The following is a 14,129-nucleotide window of genomic DNA, read 5'->3' as shown; positions in this document are numbered from 1 at the left end:
GGAGTAGTGGGTGAACCAGGAACCTTAGGGCTTACGTTAATTTTTGTTTCAGAATTTTTCTGTCACATGCTTTAATTGTTTTAAACCTTTTTTTTTTTTTAATCTTATGAAATTTTACATTTCCTCCAAACCTGAGTAAATTTGTTTTCAGTATTTCAGAACTTTTGAAAGAGTTTTGTCATAAATAGTTAGCCTTTTGGAAATACTATGTTAAGGTTACAGCAGATAAAGGATTAGACTTGAAATTACCTATTTATTAATTTAATCATCTGTATTAATTACAGATAATTACGCAGCAGAGAGGGAACAGTCATGGAGGTTCCTGGAGTGTGTGGAAGACAACTTCCTAACACAGCTGGTGAAGGAACCAACTAGGGGAAGTGCCCTACTGGACCTACTGTTTGTTAACAGAGAAGGTCTTGTGGGGGATGTAAAGGTTGGAGGTTGCCTTGGGCAGAGTGATCACGAAATGACAGAATTTTCAATTCTTGATCAAGTAAGGTGGGGAGCCAGCAAAACTACCACCTTGGACTTCCGAAGGGCAGACTTTAGCCTGTTTAGGAGCATGGCTGAGAGTGTCCCTTGGGAGGCAGTTTTGAAGAGCAAAGGTGCCCAGGAAGGCTGGGCATACTTCAAGCAGGTGCTCTTAAAAGCGCAGGAGAAGGCCATCCCCTTGTCTTGAAAAACAAGCAGACGGGGAAGACGACCAGCCTGGCTAAATAGAGAACATGAAAGTTTACATTCTCTGGAAAAGGTGGTTGGCAACTTATGAGGACTATCAAGATATAACAAAGCTAGGTAGGGGGGAAAATGAGAAGGGCCAAAGCTCAATCAGAACTCAGCTTGGCCACTGCAGTTAAAGACAATAAGAAGAGATTCTTTCAGTATATCAATAGAAAAAGGAAGACTAGGGAAAATGTAGGCCCACTGGTGAATGAGACAGGTGCCCTAGTGGTGGAAGATACAGAGAAGGCAGAGTTACTGAATGCCTTCTTTTCTTCGGTCTTCGCTGCTAAAGCTGTCCCTCACGAATCCCATACTCTGAAGGCAAAGGGGAAGGTCTGGAGAGAGGAAGATTTTCCCTCAGTTGAGGAGGACCATGTCAGAGACCACTTGGCCAAGCTGGACATTCATAAGTCCATGGGCCCTGATGGCATGCACCCGTGAGTGCTGAGAGAGCTGGCGGATGGTATTGCTAGACCACTCTCCATCGTCTTTTAATGGTCGTGGAGAACAGGAGAGGTGCCTGAGGACAGGAGGAAGGCTGACATCACTCTGATCTTCAAAAAAGGCAAGAAGGAGGACCCAGGGAACTACAGACTGGTTAGTCTCACCTCTGTCCCTGGGAAGGTAATGGAGCGACTCATTCTGGATGTCATCTTCAAACACGTTGAGGAACAGGAAGTTATTGGAAGTGGTCAGCATGGATTTACCAAGGGTAAATAATGCTTGACCAATCTGATAGCTTTCTATGATGTTATAATTGGTTGGCTGGATGAGGGGAGAGTCGTGGATGTCATCTACCTTGACTTTAGCAAGGCTTTTGACACTGTCTCCCATTACATCCTTATTAGGAAGCTGAGGAAGTATGGGCTAGATGAGGTGACAGTGAGGTGGATTGAGAGCTGGCTGTGGGACAGAACTCAGACGGCTGGGATCAGCGGCACAGAGTCTAGTTGGACGGCTGTAACCAGTGGTGTCCCCCAGGGGTCAATACTCGGTCCAATTTTGTTTAATATATTCATTAATGACCTGGATGAGGGGACAGAGTGTATCCTCAGCAAGTTTGCTGATGACACAAAACTGGGAGGAGTCGTTGACACACCAGAGGGCCGTGCTGCCATCCAGCGTGACCTGGACAGGCTGGAGAGCTGGGCAGAGAAGAACCTAATGAGGTTCAACAAAAGCAAGTGCAAGGTCCTGCACCTGGGAAGGAAGAATGCTAGGCACCAGTATAGGTTAGGGGTGGACCTGCTAGGAAGTAGCTAGGAGGAGAAGGATCTGGGGGTCGTGGTAGACAATAAATTATCCATGGCCCAGCAATGTGCCCTTGTTGCCAAAAAGGCCAATGGAATCCTGGGCTTCATAGGGAAGAGTGTGGCCAGTAGGTCGAGGGAGGTCATTCTCCCCCTCTACTCTGCACTGGTGAGGCCAGGAATACTGGAATACTGTGTCCAGTTTTGGGTTCCCCAGTTCAAGAGGGACAGGGAACTGCTGGAGCGAGTCCAGCGAAGGGCAACTAAGATGATTAAGGGCTTGGAGCATCTCCCTTATGAGGAAAGGCTGAGAGAGCTGGGACTCTTTAGCCTGGAGAAGAGAAGGCTGAGGGAAAACCTTATTAATGCATACAAGTATCTAAAGGGTGGGTTGAAGGAGGATGGAGCCAGGCTCTTTTCAATGGTTCCCAGTAACAGGAAGAGGGGCAATGAGCACAAGTTAGAACATAGGAAGTTCTGTTCAAATACACGGAAACACTTCTTTACGGTGAGGGTGACAGAGCACTGGCACAGGCTGCCCAGGGAGGCTGTGGAGTCCCCTTCTCTGGAGATTTTCAAGACGCGCCTGGATGCAGTCCTGAGTAATGTGCTCTAGGCAATCCTGCTTTGGCAGGGGAGTTGGACTAGATGATCTCTAGAGGTCCCTTCCAACTCTGAAAATTCCGTGATTCCATGATTTTTAATCAAGTAGTGTGGAGGTTTTGCATTAATTAATAGTGGCACTTCATATGTCAGTAACATATGATGTTTGTGTTTCCAAAGGAAAATATTACTATTTGGGGGTTTCTTGCACATGAACATCCTACTTTTTCCTCTTTAATGATTGGACTTATGATTTGAGTTAGTCACTGCAGATTAGAAGGAAAAAATAGCTCATGCAAACTCCAATTAAAAAATAAATGCAGTTGTAACTGAATACTTGATCTCACTGGACATCTTTTCTATAATTTATATACTACTCCAAGTTGGAACTGTTACGGTCTATGGAAACGTCAGTATAGTCTGCTAAGATAATTATAGATTGTCCCCTTGCTTACTCAGTATGAATATGGAAAGACCATAAGATATTTTATGAACAGAAAAAGCCATTCATTCCATTTTGCTTGGCTTGAAATCAATTTTATTCTGTCTTTTTCAATACTGTCTTTTCCCTAGAAATAAATCTACAGTAAGTCTTCAGTTATTTCTGTAGTTTTTGTCATAAGGGAAGTAGCTAAAGCACATTATTAGCAAGCGGGCTCAATATTTAGCTACTGCCATTCTCCAAGGGGCCTGAGGTGTATTGGCTCCTAACCCTTCCCCCATTGTGTATACATTTGGCATTCTATGACTGTAGAGTTTGAGGGAAGACTGAACGTTGTCACCGAAAACCAGATTCAGTGCAGAGGCAAACTACCTCACCTTGATTACATAGGTATGGTATGTCTAGCCAGGTCAGTGGGTGGATCGTGTGACCCATTTTACGTGGAAATAGAACTGCCCGAAATCTCTTTCAAATTAAGAAGCTTTCAGAGACTCCTCCATCAGGAGCTGTTCTGTAAGTAATATATTTTGGTCCAGAGCATTTATGGTTGTGTGACATACACGGTCTCTCTCTTCGAAAGAATTTATGTCAGTGGAACAACATGACATACTGATAATATTACAATAGTTACAGGTCTCACATTAACATTTCTGCATTCTGTTAATTACTGGGGCTCTGCTTCTGTCACTGTTGCAGTTCCTCTGGATGGCAGTTCCTTCAGGCTGCAGACTTGTTTGCAGGAGCAGCTAGCTCCCTCGTATGCTGAAGCAGAGTAGTGTTGACATGAACAAGGGCTTATTAGATATTAGTACAGTTTCATAAAAGTGTAGAAGAGGTTAAGAAAGAGAAGGAATGTTGAAAATATCATGACACATACCTTTTAGTGATTTTTTTTTTTTTTAAACAAGTACATATTTAAACAAATACTTAAGTTTGGGGACCTTTTATATGTGTTTTTGATTACAGTCTATGAGTATCGTGACACAAACGATGTATTTTAATGTCATAGATAAGTTCACTTTGACTTATTTCAGGCATTTGTTGTGGGTTTTTTTTTTTAATTCATTTTACAGGTTACAGATTATTAAAAATGCATTCTGAAGTGTAGCTGTTGTGTTTGTTTTACTTCAGTCTGAATGACAACTGCTCGACATCTAGCAATATGTAAAGGAGAGCAGCTTCATTTCTGATTTGTTGACCCGTGAATGATCTGAAGTTAAAAAGGGAGACTGTTTTCTGCTCGAAAGCAGAGAATGGGACAGACAGGGCCCAGCCATCCGATTTCTCTTCTTTTTTATTTCTTCAAAGATGTTCTACAACAACTTCTGAAACATTATTCTCTTGGAACATGGACTATACAAGGAGACACCCTTAGACATACTCTCTAGGGATTTTCTAAACACCTATTTCTTAAACTGGGAATAAAAAGAAAGAGAACTGAGAAAGGGAGACAGATGCTTATGTGTTCATATATGTGATACAGTAAAGGAGAAGGAAGAAACGTGCTGTCTTTCTCCTGGCATAATTGCAAGTCGGAATGAAGTAAAAGCAGCATAAAACCCCCATACATACAGATATTGAGCGTATAGTGGGAATAATAGCAGGTAGGTTCAAAGTATTATATTTTTAGCAGGAAAAAAGGAAAAGAAATAGGAAGGCATTTCTGTTGTAGATAGTGGAAATGACACAGTTTCTAAAGGTGAAATGCAGACAAAAGTTTAAAAGACAAACTAGCTCTCAGAGTGAACAAAGTAACTTTTCTGTCAGTAACTGCCAAGGGTTGGGGAAAAATACTTGTGATAAATATTAAGATTCTACATAACACATTAATTTTCATAAATAATTTGGAAGACATAAATTAATAGGAAGAAATAGATGAATGTTATAGAAGTTGCCAGACATCCAAGAAGCCACTGTGTTTGAGATGTTAACTTGAAGCAGTGCTCTTGTTTGCACTTGTTTATTTTCACACTATGCTCTTTATATAAGAGGGGTTGGTTTATGTGCTTGAAAGCATCCCTATGGTGTATGAATAAATCCTTCAATAACCATGTTCATATACAATCAATTAACAGAAAAGTAGGAGCCTCTGAATAGCTTTTTAGCTGGTAAAACAATGTTTTACAAAGAAGATAGTGTATAGATTAGTATAGTAGTAATATAGTAAATCACTGTTTAATATTTATATGTGGTATACATATGTATGTAGATAATATTAATGATTGATTTTATTGTAATGACATGCATTATGTGTGTATTTATCTAAATGTGATATGGAAAAAATCTGTGAGACTCTCAGTCATGTTACCAAATATATATATAAATCCCTTTCTTACACTGAAATAAATTCTGAGTGATGGCAGAGAACACGCAATGGGAGAGTGGGACTAATGAGATCCAAGGAAGCTTGTAAGAAGGGCTAAAAATAACCCATGGTGAGTACACCTGAAAAAAGGGCATGTAAAAAAAATATTCCAAACTTTCTTTATAAATGTATGTTTTCATTATTTTAAGCACAAGTATTCCAAATATTACAAGAATCTAAATCTCTTACTCAAAACTGTGGGGATCAAAATCAGCTTTGAGCTGAGAAAGATTTAAATCTTATAACAAATCATAAATCGTTTCAACATATAAAATATTCTGTCTTTCAAACAGAAATGCAGAATTAGTATTTTACACTTTTTTCATACAGTCCTAGAACTTAAGTGGCAGAAGAGATTCTTTTTACTTTAGAAGTAAACAAAGTTAGGTTTAAGCAAATCTGAAGACCCTGGAAAACCGGATTTGCAGGAGGAACATTGGCAAGTGTTAATCCAAGCAATTGAAGCTCTAAAGTTCATTGGCCAATAAAAATCAGTGTTGTTTCTATTTTTTTTACTAGTTTTGAGCTAAGTTATCTAAGTTATCTAAGGTGCTTCAAGTATATTCCAAGTTATTTTATTATAATATGTGGTGATTCAGTTAATATTAAGCATAGCTTTGAAAGTTTTTTTTTAGTTTTGTTTACTTTCTCTAAAAAAACTGTGGAGGACCTATACATCTGCTTTTACAACATAAATGAGGCATTACAATTGTATTTTTAAAACATTTATAAAATATTATGATAGTATGCTCTGCTCCGGAATTATTTTGTTTTTTCTTACATTTGGCTTTTTTAAGATGCTTGGAACTAAATATAGGAAATAGAATCATAGAATTACAGAATAGTTTGGGTTGGAAGGGACCTTTAAAGGTCATCTAGTCCAACTCCCTGCAATGAGCAGGGGCATCTTCAACTAGATCAGGTTGCTCAGACCCCTGTCCAACCTCTCCTTGAAAGTTTTCAGGGATGGGGCATCTACCACCTCTCTGGGAAACCTGTTCCAGTGTCTCAGCACCCTCATTGTAAAAAATTTCTTCCTTCTATCTAGTCTAAATCTACCCTCTTTTAGTTTAAAGACATTACCACTTCTCCTATCACAACAGGCCCTTTTAAAAAGTTTGTCATTTGTCCCCATCTTTCCTGTAGGCCCCCTTTAAGCCTTCTCTTCTCCAGGCTGAACAACCCCAACTCTCTTGGCCTGTCCTCATAGGATAGGTATTCCATCCCTCTGATCATTCTTGTGGCCCTCCTATGGACCTGCTCAAACAGGTCCATTTCCTTCCTGTGCTGAGGACTCCAGAGCTGTATGCAGTACTCCAGGCTTGTAATGTAATGCATTGTTTTATCAAACAGATATTCTCCTACAGAATTCAAGAATATCTCATCTCTAAAAAAAAATAACTAAATAAAAAGCAATAGCCTGTGATCTTTGTTCTCTGGTGAAGATTCTGTGAGCGCTCACTATAAATTTAATTTAGGAATTTCAAAAGTATTTCCGAAAAAATATTTGAATTCATACTTTTCCACTAAATTAAGAAAAAAGGGGGCAGGGTGTGGGATGCTGTTACTAGACAACATCCAGCAAACAGACAGTAATGTTGCAGTTTAACTCATTTTAAGTTTCAGCTAGATAAATTATGCTTTTTGCTTGGTACATTTATGTGGTGCTTTAGGGAGTAAAATGTAGATTAAAATGATGAATGCTGCATGCAGTACTGTGTGAAAATAATATGGTAATGCTTCAACAGCTCAGGCCCTGTTTTCCAATAAATTTTAAGTAATTAGATAAAATAAATGTAGGCCTGTACCCAGACTAAATGCTTTGCTCTGGAGCTTTCATTTTCCAGTATTTAATATGACAACAAAGCTGTTTGCACAGAGAGAGCTGTTTGCACAGAATGTGTATTGGCATAGTTTCGTTATGCATGTCTAATGCAGTATGTGCTGTTTTCTCCTTTTCATTATGTATTTGCATGACTATTATTTCAAAAAGCTAACTGCCATAGGCATAGTTAATACTCTAAAGTTGCAGGCACTAAAGATGTATGCAGCAATATGAATACAGTAAAAGTCTCAAGTTTTTAGATCATCTCAGACACTTAAAGTTTGAGTGCTTGTAACAACTTAATGCATCATACAGACTAATATGTTGACAAAATACAGCTATTGAGCTATGGAGGAATGAACAGATAAAAATGGAACTGGACAGGGCACGCTGCTGTTCTAATCAAACACAAAAATATTGGAATAACATTTCCTTTTATACCATTTCATTCTTATTATTTGTATTATTCATTGCATTTGGTCAGTCATATGAAACCTATTAAAGAATTAAACATCAATGTAAAAAAGAAAGTGAAAAAGAACAGCATTCAATGTAGACAGCCGAAAGACTCTAAGAAGACATGACTTGTGTTTATTATGAATACTTCCCATTCTGTTCATCAAGAATAATAGTTATTTTCGAATTAAGGTGAACTGTTTGGCTCTTAAATTCCTGACTTTGGTAAATGCTATAGTCTGTAGTTATTAAAAAAATACTCTTCACTTTATTCAAAAACTGTCCAGTTCTCAGATCATGACTTGATTTTGCACGCTATTACCTTTTTCCTTTGATCAACTGTTAAAAATATGTTTTTGTTTCAGACTGAGGGTAGAAGGCAAATACAGTGGTGAACATTAAAAAGACTCAGTGAAACAAGTTCATCCATATGAGGCTGAGATTTTGTGCTTGATGTTTGATTCAAGTTGCTATTTATTCAGACTTTCTTTAAAACAAAATGATGTGATATAGCTACAGTAACATTTCAAATTAGGATAAAATAATTATGCAACTCTTCATCCAAATAAGTTGCAGAAAAGCAAAGGGATTTATGTTTTGGCATCCTACCCTTTACTTCAATCACTTTCATAGCACAATCCTTAAATTATATTGCACTTCTTCATAGTGAAGAGTGCAGGTGTATATTTGTATGTTTTTAAAATTGGTTTCTCTGCTTGCCAAGATTTCTCCAGGAGAAGATAATTGTATATCCTTGGTTTGACTAGTTGTTAAATAGATTGCTGATACACTTCTTTATGAAAAGAGAAATCAGAATCCCCATCTGGGTAAACTGAAGCTTTAGGATAATAACTGCAAACACAGTGGTCCATATAGTGTCAGGCGTATAGTATCTGTCAATGTCTCTCAAAGGTCTAATTTGGATTTGTATCACAGTAGAAAAATGAAGCAAAATAAGAGTCAGACTGTATATTGGAGAAAAATAGTATTGCAATTTATAGTGTTGATAAGAGCATAATGCCCTCTCCTTCAGCTTGCTCAGAACCACATTCTCTGTGATCCTTACACAAGAGGAGGGTTAGTTGTAGAACATAACTAGGAGGTCAGTTAGGTCAGCAGTGTCAGGGCTCAGGGGTTCACAGTATTTCAGAAAAATGCAGAACAAACCCTGATATAACTGTGGAATATCCACAGCTACATAACCGGGTCAAACAACACGGGACTGTGTGTCCTTCTGCTGCTGCTCATGTTAAGCCTTTCCACCATATACCAGCCTGAGAAAGCTTGAGGGAAACCTGAGGCTAGTAAAGAGGAAAGCCCAACAGCAAGCAGGTTTCTCTTTGCAAGGAAATTTAGGCCTTTGTTTTGCCAGAAGACCCCCAAAACACTTTTCATATCAGCCACCACCATTAAATATCTGTTAAATTCCAGATATCCCAACTCATGAAGGCTCTCCCAATGACATGTGGATCCGATAACTAACTTGTAAGAAAGTTAACAAAATTACAGTTCTATGTCTTCACCACGTATTTTTGAAAGTTACAAGATTTTAAAAATGTTTTGGCGTTGCTGTTGCTTACCTCCACCAAATGGTGTAAGTTGATGTACAGATTATTTGCAGTTTTAAATGAAACTACATTCTACTTTTAGATGAGCAACACTGGAGTAGTTTTCCTTGCTTATATTTGCTGCCACCAGATGTCACTGTGTAGATTAATAACTGGTGACCTTTTTTCTCTTTTTTAGCTTTTTTTCCCATTTGATTTAATCAAGTATGATTTCCAAAAAGATGAACCAATTAGAAATAAGCATGGTTGGTGTGAAAAAGTTAAGAAAGGTAAGTATGTATTTTAATAGGATATAACGGCCTTTTGATTGTAATACAAATACTCCAGAGATTTTTTTTAAGGAGCTTTGCAATTGTGTTACTGTACTACGCCAACATCAGCTATTACTCTTTGCTCTGACAAAAGCAATATGATTTTTGATCTAAGACAGAACATTATTAAACATACCAGTGCTGACACCAGAAGCACTTAGAAGATCCTTGGGTATATTCACAGAAGAAGAGTGTTCAAAAGTAGTGATGTGATATTACCTCTGAATATGTAGATAATGACATCTGTGTTTTTTAAAGGAGGTTAACATAGTGAGATGGTTACCTAAGAGATCTGCAAGAAAGACTGCAGAATTAAAGCAAATGCTTATTTTATTTTTTTTTAAAGAGGTTACTTGATTATAGCCGTCTTCAAAATACTTATCAAATATCTGGTATCTCTTGATTATACTTATTTTCAAAGTGTTTATCAGGTATCTGTTGTACTATAGGAATATAACAGCTATAGTTAATGCCTGGAAGCTGAAGCAAGAAAAACTGATATTAAAGGTCAGTTTTATCAGGAAGCTGAAGCAGGTTTTTCAAAGAACTTAAGAGATTCTCTCACAGGTGTTAATCAAAGATGGGCTCTTTCAGGAAAATACGGTCCCCAAAACATGACAATTTATAGGAAATTATCTGTAGGGATGTCAGAGTGGGCTTTGAAGGGAACACATGCCCTAATTAGACATCTGATCTATATTTTTTTTCCAATTATATCATTCAGTCTAATAAAAAGTATCATCTCTATCTGGAGATTTTTTCTTACCCATGCCCTGTATCTTCAGAGCATCATGGCCGCAGTGACACTAAAGTGAACTAAATGCTTTCACCATAAACACTACCAACTTATGGAAAAAAGGCACAGCACTTTTATGAGCAGGTGGCCTTAAATTAAAAACTGTGCATACCTTTTGACACATTTTTATTTGTGTATATTTTCATGTTTATAATCTGTCACTGATCCAAAGTAATGTAACTCTTCAACTTTATTGTTCAGAATGTGCTTCCAAAATATTAGGAGTACATACAACTATTCCACTTTCAGCAAACGAACACCCTGATACTCTACATGCATAACAGGATAATCCTATCCCCACCTCTCCCCATTTTTTTGAGAAAAAAAAAAAAAAAAAGTTATATTAAAACTTTTATATTTTACTCCAAAAAGGTAGCAATGCTGCTATATCACAATGAAAATTCTTAAGAAGTGTTCTCAGAACTCCTGAAAGGAGACTAAGTAGGAATTTAATGCCTGGGTTCAACATTTGCTTTTTATTAACACTAGTTTTTCAGTAGGAAGCTGATGGAAGTTGAGACTCATCACTGGAAATTCAGTAAGGTGTGGGGAGTTGGAGATATTATTCACTTGAAGTGTGCACTTTGAGAAAGTAGCAAACCTACTAGTGAACTCACAATTGATAAATAGCAGTTCTGGGAGAAAGCTGTTTGATGAGTCATCAGGAAGAAACACAAAAGACTGGGAATTTCAGTGGACAATATTGTACTGTGTCTTTATGGTCACTTTGCATGTAGAGGTAACTGCAGGAATTGTAAAGCAGTAGAAACAGGTAAGTTTTTATTATTAGGTCTTACGTGCTGAACCCTGCCAAACTTGGTTCCTGGTCTTGTAAAATCATATGTTCCAAATTAATAATAATGTAAAGTACAGGAGTTGTGCAGTGATACCCTAGGTTTACATTCTTTCAACTTCTCTGTATAGGTGAGGCTGGTCTTCTCATTTCCAAAGTCAATGCGAAGAACCCCTTCTTTGGTTATGCTGGCAATAAGAGACACACTGAAAAGAAATTACTCTGTGAGGTATTTAAGAAGGGAGATCTTTATTTTAATACTGGAGATCTAATGGTTCAAGACCATGAGAATTTTCTTTATTTTTGGGACAGGATTGGAGATACCTTCAGGTATAATCATTGTTTCTTTTCACATTTCTTCATTAAAAAGCATGGACATGCAGAATAGAATAATACTGTTCTATTTGTTTTCAACCAGAAGTGCTCAGTTTATCACTATTGCGATGTAGTTTATAATGATCTTGAAGTGGATCATAGGGGCTTAATTTTGTAAAAATTGTTCCCATGGAGCTGGATAGTTCAATTCCAGAATGTTTTGTAGAATTACAGCTCTTTGAACAGTCTTTCCAATGAACGTAGTAACTAGTGATGGTTTTGCTGTGAGCAAGGAAGTTGGATACTGAAGTGGAGAAAAATGTATGAAATAGGAAAGACTGGTCACATTTGATATGTTTAGATACATGTCAAAATTTTGAAAACTGTTATCAGATTATGATAAGTTTTCATTGTGCTTTATATTGATAGCTAATACCCAGTACCATTTGAATTGCAAGTATTGTCTTCTGGTGATCAGATCAACGTACCAATGTGACCAACGGGAACAAGTTTGAGGTGGTGTTAGTCTGAAATGAATGGAGTTCCTCCTAAAATTAATGTTTTTTTTAAAGTAGAGGTACCTGTATGTTTTCATGGGATTAAATTATTTTTTCACATGTTCTAGATGGAAAGGGGAGAATGTTGCAACTACAGAAGTTTCTGATGTCATTGTAATGTTGGACTTCATACAAGAAGCAAATGTGTATGGGGTATCTGTGCCAGGTAAAAGAAGCATTGGCTATATGTTTTTCTTCCCCTAGGTTAGATTTTAACCCTCATAACTCTTGTATTTCATGTTTTAAACCTATAAATCACTTGTGATTGGACCATGTAGGTGTAGATAATGAAAATACAACCAGATTGCGAATGAGCCAGTGAGTCATGTGGGTTTTTTTGTGTATGCAGTCATGTGTATTTTTGAGAAGTTATCTTTCATGAATTTGTGATAGCTACATAATCTAAATTAAAGTTTAAAGATTTATTAAATTCACATCCGTGAAAAATCCACACATCCATGTGTCAAAATAAAATGTCAACAAGGTAAGAATTAAAGTAACTCTAAAGGAAAGTGTATGAAGACACAGTTCTGTCTTATTTCACTTTTCACTTAGCTTCATAAACCATCTGTAAACAGATATATTACAAAACCAAGGGCTAGGTGAAAAAGAAAATTAAGAGAAAAATAAATAAATTTTTAAGAAAGAAAATACATTATTTTCTTTTTAATAGTTTTTTGGGGTTAATTTTCATTAGACCATCTGGGCTTGATTTCCATGCATGCTAAATCTTTTTTTAAAATGTGTACTAGGTGGGGCTGGGGTAGAGATAAGTTTCTTTATAGCTGTCCATGTGGTGCTGTGCTTTCTACTGATGGCTAAAACAGTGTTGATAACTTACCAACACATGGCTATTCTGAACAAAGCTTGCACAGTATCAAGGCTTTCTCCCTGTGGTGAGTATGCTGGGGACAGGCAAGAAGTTGGGAGCAGACGTAGGTGGGACAGCAGGCCCAAACTGACCAAAGCGTTATTCCATATCATATGATGCCATGATCAGTAATAAAAGCTTGGGGAAAGGAAGAGGATGAGACATTTGTGGTTATGGTATTTGTCTTCCCAAGCAACCACCGCATGTGCTGAGTGAGCCCCTGCCCTGCAGGAAATAGCTGGACATCTGCCTGACAATGGGAAATAGTGCATGAAGTCCTGGTTTTGCTTTGCTTGTGCATGCAGCTTATGCTTTCCCTATTAAACTGCCATTATCTTGATACATCAGTCTTCCTGCTTTCCTTCTGTTCCCTTCCCATCCCATGGGAGAAGGGAGGGAGTGAGAAGCTGGCTGGATGTTTGGTTGTTGGCCAGGGTGAGCCCACCACAAAATGATAAAAGAGTGTCATTTGCCTCTAGTTTAAAGCCACACAACAAGAAAGATCATAATAAAGAAGACTGACTGAAAATCAGACTCAAAAATATGAGAGCTTCTTATTTCCTGTACAGCATTTACCTGCAGATTCCTACCCATTGTATGCAACTGTCTTGATAATTGCACTTAAACATAAACAAATCAAGTTCCTCAGCATTAGACAAAAAAAATATAGAAAGGAGACAAAAGATAAAGTTGGCAGAATGTTTCTGCTGTTATTACTAGCTGATGGCTAAGGTGTGCAGTTATTTTTGATTGCCGAAGTTCATTGCTTTTCTATTTTACCCGTTTGGGTCTTTCCCATAGACCCACAGTGCTCTCTCTTTCCAGACAAACCAGTAAGAAATTTTAGTATCTCTCTCCATTAACAACATTCAGATCCAGGTTTGAGAGAAGATACTGGCAAGAGAGGAAGGCTAAAACTGAAGAGAAGACATAATTAGCTAATCCAGGAAAGAGGCTCAGCACTCTTGTTTTTCAGAGACGAATGGTGTTGATGCTTATCCATATTTATTGATTAATATTGAGCATGGGACTCTGTTTACTCTCACCTGCCAAACTCATTTACAGCACTATTGCTTAATTGACCACTTGAATGATCTCCAAGTATATGTAATACCATATAAAATATGAATGTAATCTTCCAGCTTTACTGAAACTCAGAAAATGATTTATGACTGTCAGTTTATTAATACACTACAGTTCTTTTTTGTAAGATTGATCACTAAAATGTTAACTTTGTTCATGTTTTAAAGT

At 37.5% G+C, this 14,129-nt stretch overlaps 1 protein-coding gene across 1 annotated transcript in view; it reads left to right on the top strand.

Moving 5' to 3' along the window:
• The window catches only part of LOC309683213 (long-chain fatty acid transport protein 6-like), a gene marked incomplete at its 5' end in the record, with an annotated part of 43,404 nt that overhangs the window by 26,740 nt on the left and 2,535 nt on the right, over positions 1–14,129 (top strand). Inside the window, 3 exons of the mRNA XM_082497425.1 lie at positions 9,414–9,504; positions 11,267–11,465; positions 12,076–12,173. Coding sequence (XP_082353551.1) covers positions 9,414–9,504; positions 11,267–11,465; positions 12,076–12,173 — 388 coding nt within the window. The remainder of the gene's footprint in view (positions 1–9,413; positions 9,505–11,266; positions 11,466–12,075; positions 12,174–14,129) is intronic.

This window comes from Vanellus vanellus (assembly GCF_965231255.1).
Source record: "Vanellus vanellus genome assembly, chromosome: Z".
In the NCBI taxonomy this organism is placed as follows: domain Eukaryota; kingdom Metazoa; phylum Chordata; class Aves; order Charadriiformes; family Charadriidae; genus Vanellus; species Vanellus vanellus.
The sequence above is the reverse complement of the archived record's forward strand: the minus strand, read 5'-3'. Positions and strand labels throughout refer to the sequence as shown.